Consider the following 5929-nt stretch of genomic DNA (forward strand, 5'->3'; position numbering starts at 1 on the left):
GATAGCGGAAGTAGAACCTTTTCGAGACCGGAAGTGAGTGAACGCAAACATGGCGTCTGTGGTGCTGCCGCTGAGGACCCGAACAGCTGGTAATGGGACGCAGTAGTCAGAGCGGGGCGAGGCGGGGAGGCAGAGTGGAGCTCCAGCAGGGAGGGAAGGAGGTGATACTGATCCCCGCGGAGGACCCTGGATGCGAGGGGAAGTGTGTGGGCCACTCCAGGTTTGAGGGACGCTGTCGCTGGTCACGTGACACATCCTGGGTAGAACCATGAGTGGGGGAGTTGGAGGAGCACTTGGCCTTCCCCTGCCTCAGGAGCACGGACGGCTTCCTTGGCGGTTGGGGGTTTGGGTGGATCCTTTCTCTGTATGAGTGTTAGTAACAATGGCACATTAGTGATGAAAAAATTAATCTATTCATTCAACAAATTGAGGTCTTACTTTGTGGTAGACACGGCGGCAGGTGTTCAGAAAATCAGCAGAAAACGTGAAGACATGGCTTCTAGCCCCCGAACGGTTTTCTCTGGTGCATAAGCCAATAAATGAACACATAAAGTAGTTGCAAACTGGCAAGTGCTGTGAAGAAAGAAAATGAGTGTGTGTGTGTGTGTTTGTGTGTGTGTTTTCTTAGATTGAACGGTGAAGGAAGTCTTCTGAGGAGATAACATTTAAGAACTAAAGAATGACAGGAGGCGGGGTATGATGGCTCATGCCTGTAGTCCCAACACTGGGAGGCCGAGGCGGGCGGATCGCTTGAGCCCAGGAGTTCAAGACCAACTGGGCCACATGGCAAAACCCCATCTCTACAAAAAATACAAAAATTAGCCCAGTGTGGTGGCGCTTGCCTGTGGTCTCAGATACCCAGGAGGCTGAGGTGGGAGGATCACCTGAGCTCAGGAGGTCGAGCCTGCAGTGAGCCATGTACATACCACTGCACTCCAGCCTGGGTGACAGAATGGGGCCCTGTCCTCACCCCACCCCCCACCCCCAAAAAAAAAAGAATGACAGGAGACCTAGCCCTGTGTAGAGTGAGGGACAGGAGAGTGACTTGAGCCAGTTCTACATTTTGAGAAGCAAACTATTCCTGTTATGTAAATTTAAAGGGGATAGGAGTGGAAATGAGGAAATCAGATGGAAAGCCATAATATCCCTGAGCAGAGATGATTTAGCCAAGACGTTTGTGGTGGCAGTGAACTTGGAGGAAAATGGATGAATTTGAGATCTGTTCTGGAGTTAGCATCCACAGAGCTTGCTGGTGAACTGAATATGTGAGGTCAGCAAAGAGAAGGAATCCGCAGTGACTGTGGTTTCTGCCTAAGCAACTGGCTGAATGGTAGCACCATTTACTTTGAGGAGGAGGATGGGGAGTAGGGTGAAGAGCAAATATTTGTGAATGAGATAATGTAAGTAAAGTAAAAGCCCAGCTCCTGAGCTTAGTAAGTATGTAAATGAATGAATAGATGTTTAAAGGTAGGTAGATCCTGGTGCTGGGCATTTAACATGTTGTCTTTCTGAGTCCTTATCTCTGGTCCTTTGCCGCAGTTAGTCTGTGTTGTCATGGAAATGTCAGAAACCCAGGCTTCAGACACTCTGAACTTACAGGCTCCAGAGACCCACAAAGCTTCTCTAAAGACACTGGCATGGGCCTTAAATCATGGCTGTGTCTGGAGACCTGCAGGCAAGGAGTTGCACCCCTAAGCTTGTCATACAGCAAGGGACTACCATCTTAGTATGAATTTTAGTTTGTTTTACTTTTTCAAATGAATGCTATTGAGCACTTTGGAATGAGTATGGAGGGGTCAGATTAACAAGGGCAGTCTGTGGGTCATGGTTGGACCTCTGCTTGATGTGCTTTGAGAAGAAAGGGCCCAGCCTTCTGAAATGGCCAGGACCCTGTGGGAGCCACCTTCAGACCAGCTACCCTTTTAGTTTACTAGTATTTGGTGAGCAGTGGATGAGTGAATAGCTGAGAAAGTCATGGGTGAGGCCTGTAATCCCAACAATTTGGGATCACCTGAGGTCAGGAGTTCCAGACCAGCCTGGCTAACATGGTGAAACCCCGTTTCTACTAAAAATACAAAAAATTAGCCGGGCGTGGTGGCACACACCTGTAATCCCAGCTACTTGGGAGGCTGAGGCAGGAGAATCGCTTGAACCCGGGAGGCGGAGGTTGCAGTGAGCCAAGACTGCGCCCATTGCACTCCAGCTTGGGCAACAAGAGTGAAACTCCGTCTTAAAAAAAAAGAAAAAGTCGTGAGTGAGCCTGAAACAGAAGCCTCTCTGGATGTGCTGGGCTTCCCAAGTCTGTTCTGGCCCCTCCATGGTGCATGAGGGTGAGTGAGCCTCTGAAGCAGGCAGCTCTGTGGTGTCCATTTCTCCTCAGCACATTTAGACTAAATGTGTCAGGACCCAGAACACATGATGTTTATTTTTTTCCATTTATGTTTCACTGCTCTCCCGCCCCCTCCCCCAAAAGAAGAAAGCCAAGGACCTTCAGGTATTCCCTGAGAACTAATACACTCAGTGGCACTTCTGCTCCCCTGACACATCTTTCTCATCTCCCCACCACCTCTCACCTCTCAGCATGTGCCCCATTGAGGCAGAAATAGTTTGAGGCTGTCTGTCTGAACAATGTTTCTGTTTTCTTTGCAGTTACATCCTTGCTGAGCTCTACTCCTGCTACAGCTCTTGCTGTCAGATATGCATCCAAGAAGACGGGTGGTAGCTCCAGAAACCTTGGTGGAAAGTCATCAGGCAAACGCCTAGGCATTAAGAAAATGGAAGGTGAGGATGTGCCTTGGCTTCCCCTTCCCAGCTGCACCCTGTCCTGGTGTTCCTTAGGAGAGCAGAAGAACCCTGCATGTTCCTGGCCCTATTCTTCCTCACCATCATAATTGGCTCCAGATTAAAGGAACGGATAAGACCTGAGGAAGGGTCATAGGGTGGGTGGGTATGAGCCATAACCATGCAATTAGAGATAAGAGCTGCTGGGTGGCAGATCCTGCAGTGCTTGTGTTGGACTGTCTGGGAGTTGTTTTTGGCCAGGGGCAGGCTTGGAAGTTGGTATGCAGCATTTAGGCCATCATGTTTTCTTGGTAGTTTGCTATGCTGCCCCAATCACTGTGGACTTCTCTTCTAGGTCACTATGTTCATGCTGGGAACATCATTGGAACACAGCGCCATTTCCGCTGGCACCCAGGTGCCCATGTGAGTTGCTCTGTTGCTGCCCCCTTTTTCCTTTCTAGGATGACCTCTCCTTGCCCCTAAGCATGGTAGTAACAGTTGCATGTATTGGGTGCTTACCAAATGGCAAGCATTGTGCTGATTCCCATGCCTACACGATCTCATTTCTTCCTTACTGCATCCCTGTGAGGTGTCTCTATTTTACAGGTGAAATGCCAGAGACTTAGAGGGGGTGGAAGGAGCAAGTGACTGCTGGGATTTGCACCAGGTCTGCCTAACTCCCAGATCATTATGTTTTGCTTTGGTGTTGCATTGGCCTGGTATTCTTGGTTCTTCTTTCTAACCCTCAGTTCTTGGAGGACAAGATATCTAAAATATTATTTTAGTCTTGGGAAACTAATTTCAATTTATTAGTTTTTCATTATGTCTAAGACCTCTCCCTTTGCATAGACTTACTTGTAGATGGTTGAAAGATAGCTTGAATTTAATGAAATAGAATTCAGTATGCCAGAAATTAGGTTCATACCAGGTGGGGATTTCAGTTTCAGCAAGTTGGCATCATTTTTATAGGGTAGGACAGTTCTTTGTTACAGAGACAGAACAATACTCTACTCTTCACATTATTTTAAATATTAGTTTCCTTTGTAAACAGTTTCCCTTCCCTCACCCCTTTTTGGATAATTTCATATGTAGTAGCTTTACCTTTTAGAACTTAGGACATTAGATGTGTAGCTATGTCAACAACAATCAAAGCTAACATATTTTGAGCTGGATGGTATTCTAAGCCCTTTATGATTGCTGACTATGAATCCTCAAATTAATCCTGTAAAGTAGCTAATATTATTCCCATTTGACAGATGAAAAAAAACGGAGGCACAGTGAAGTAAACTTGCCTAAGACCACACAGGAGTAAGTAGCAGTGCTGGTATTTGAACCAGACATCCTGGCTCCAGAGCCCATTCTTTTAATCAGAGAGACAGAATAGTGCTGGACTACCTGGGTAAAATCTGCCACACACCCAGCCTGAAGTTCTAAAAGAAAAAGCTAAAAAATATGGTTAAAAACTGTACATCCAACATAGTTTAACCTCTCTGCTTCGTATTTCTCATCTGAAAAATGGCATTGGAGATAATACCTCTTTTACAAGGTGAGGATTAAATGACTTAATGGGTATTAAAGGGCTTACATGGGTATTAGCTGATGCAATAGTATGATTGTTTTATTGGCATATGCATTATACATATAGCTTTGGTCTATATTTTCCATAGAGCCTAAACTTTATAAATCACTACCTAGATGAAAATTTACATCAAACTAGTGTTTTAATATGACATATGACAGTTCTAGTGTTGTTTAAGTCTTAAGTGAAGATTTAGGGCATCTTCCTGGGTTTTGGGATCTGTCCACTGTGGCTTCTGACCAGTTACATAGACATGGCTCCAGGTAACAGCCCCCTGGGACTGAACAGTGACCCACGTTGGCTGTTGGAGCTTTCTTTTCCCTCATTTGTTATGAGTCAGTAAAGAAGCAGAAGGTTTCGAAGTGCCAGCCAGTGGGAAAGGGAACCTGAGATGGCATTCTCTGATCCCCCTCTTCGGCCCCAGGGCGTGGCTCTGTGTGAGAAGTCTGTCCCAAAATTCTGGGACGGGCCACCTCGCTGACCAGCTGACCAGGTCTGTGTGTTGCAGGTGGGTCTTGGGAAGAATAAATGTCTGTATGCCCTGGAAGAGGGGATAGTCCGCTACACTAAGGAGGTCTACGTGCCTCATCCCAGAAACACGGAGGCTGTGGATCTGATCACCAGGCTGCCCAAGGGTGCTGTACTCTACAAGACTTTTGTCCACGTGGTTCCTGCCAAGCCGGAGGGCACCTTCAAACTGGTAGCTATGCTTTGATGTCCTGTTTGAGGCCATCAGACAGAGACTGGAGCCCAGGTGACAGGAGATGGTGATACCAGAAGTCAAGGGTTGGGGCGACGACACGGCCTCCCAAGGAAGAGGTCTGCTTGATGGTGACTCTGCAGGAGACTCTGAAGTGACTGCTGGGAAACCCTTTGGGAGACCTGACCTGGGGCCAAAAATAAAGTGAGCCAGAGTCATGAACGCATGCTATTTAGGGACACACCTGGATGGAACTGCCTAGTGATTTGTTGGTCCTTACCCAGGTTCTCTAGTGCACACCAAGGGGGAGCCTCAAAGCAAGAAAGAACGTATCTGAGTGAGGAAATGAGAAGGGGGACTTGCTTTGGCACTGTCCTCCAGAGGGGAAGGAGGGGAGCTCGTGCTTGAGGGTGTCATTGCTGCTTCCCCTCTTAGATCCCAGGAAAGGCCAGGGGCTGGGCCCTGGGAGGAGGGGTGGGGGCAGTCAGTAAAGGAAGCAACACAGTCATGTTCTTCTCCCGTAGCCACATGCAAAGGGAGCTGGGGCTGTAGCCCCAGAGATAGCCACAGGAAAGCCTCTTCCCTACCTCTCCAGGTCTAGGGCAGAGAGAGAGCTTGTGGGATGGCAGGATATGCTTCTGGGAGGCTCCGTCAGGCCTCATCTGCCCTGGACTGCCGAGGTCTTTCCAGTGGTAGGGCAGAGTAGGTAACAAATGGCTTCTTCCTGCTCACCTGAAAAGCTAGGCCTACCAAGCCCACATTCTCTTCTGGTTCTTGATCTATCTCAAACGATAAACAGTAGCAAAGAATCTGGCTTCAGGAATACTCAGTGAGGGCTTAGAGTGGGCAGGGGTCAGGCCACTCTATTG

General features: G+C 47.8%; 1 protein-coding gene across 2 annotated transcripts; it reads left to right on the forward strand.

The window, feature by feature from the left end:
• The first annotated feature begins 18 nt into the window (after positions 1 to 18).
• Positions 19 to 5309, forward strand: MRPL27 (mitochondrial ribosomal protein L27). 2 transcript variants are annotated; one of them, XM_025363889.1, is made up of 4 exons: positions 19 to 89; positions 2650 to 2781; positions 3137 to 3204; positions 4869 to 5309. In XM_025363889.1, exons 1-4 carry the CDS (start codon positions 50 to 52, stop codon positions 5073 to 5075), a joined length of 447 nt encoding a protein of 148 aa, XP_025219674.1. In that variant the 5' UTR covers positions 19 to 49; the 3' UTR covers positions 5076 to 5309. The 2 variants fall into 2 exon arrangements, with proteins under 2 accessions (XP_025219674.1, XP_025219675.1); XM_025363890.1 differs by lacking the exon at positions 19 to 89 and adding an exon at positions 2078 to 2330.
• Positions 5310 to 5929: the final 620 nt, after the last annotated feature.

Source organism: Theropithecus gelada, chromosome 16, assembly GCF_003255815.1.
Source record: "Theropithecus gelada isolate Dixy chromosome 16, Tgel_1.0, whole genome shotgun sequence".
Lineage (NCBI taxonomy): Eukaryota > Metazoa > Chordata > Mammalia > Primates > Cercopithecidae > Theropithecus > Theropithecus gelada.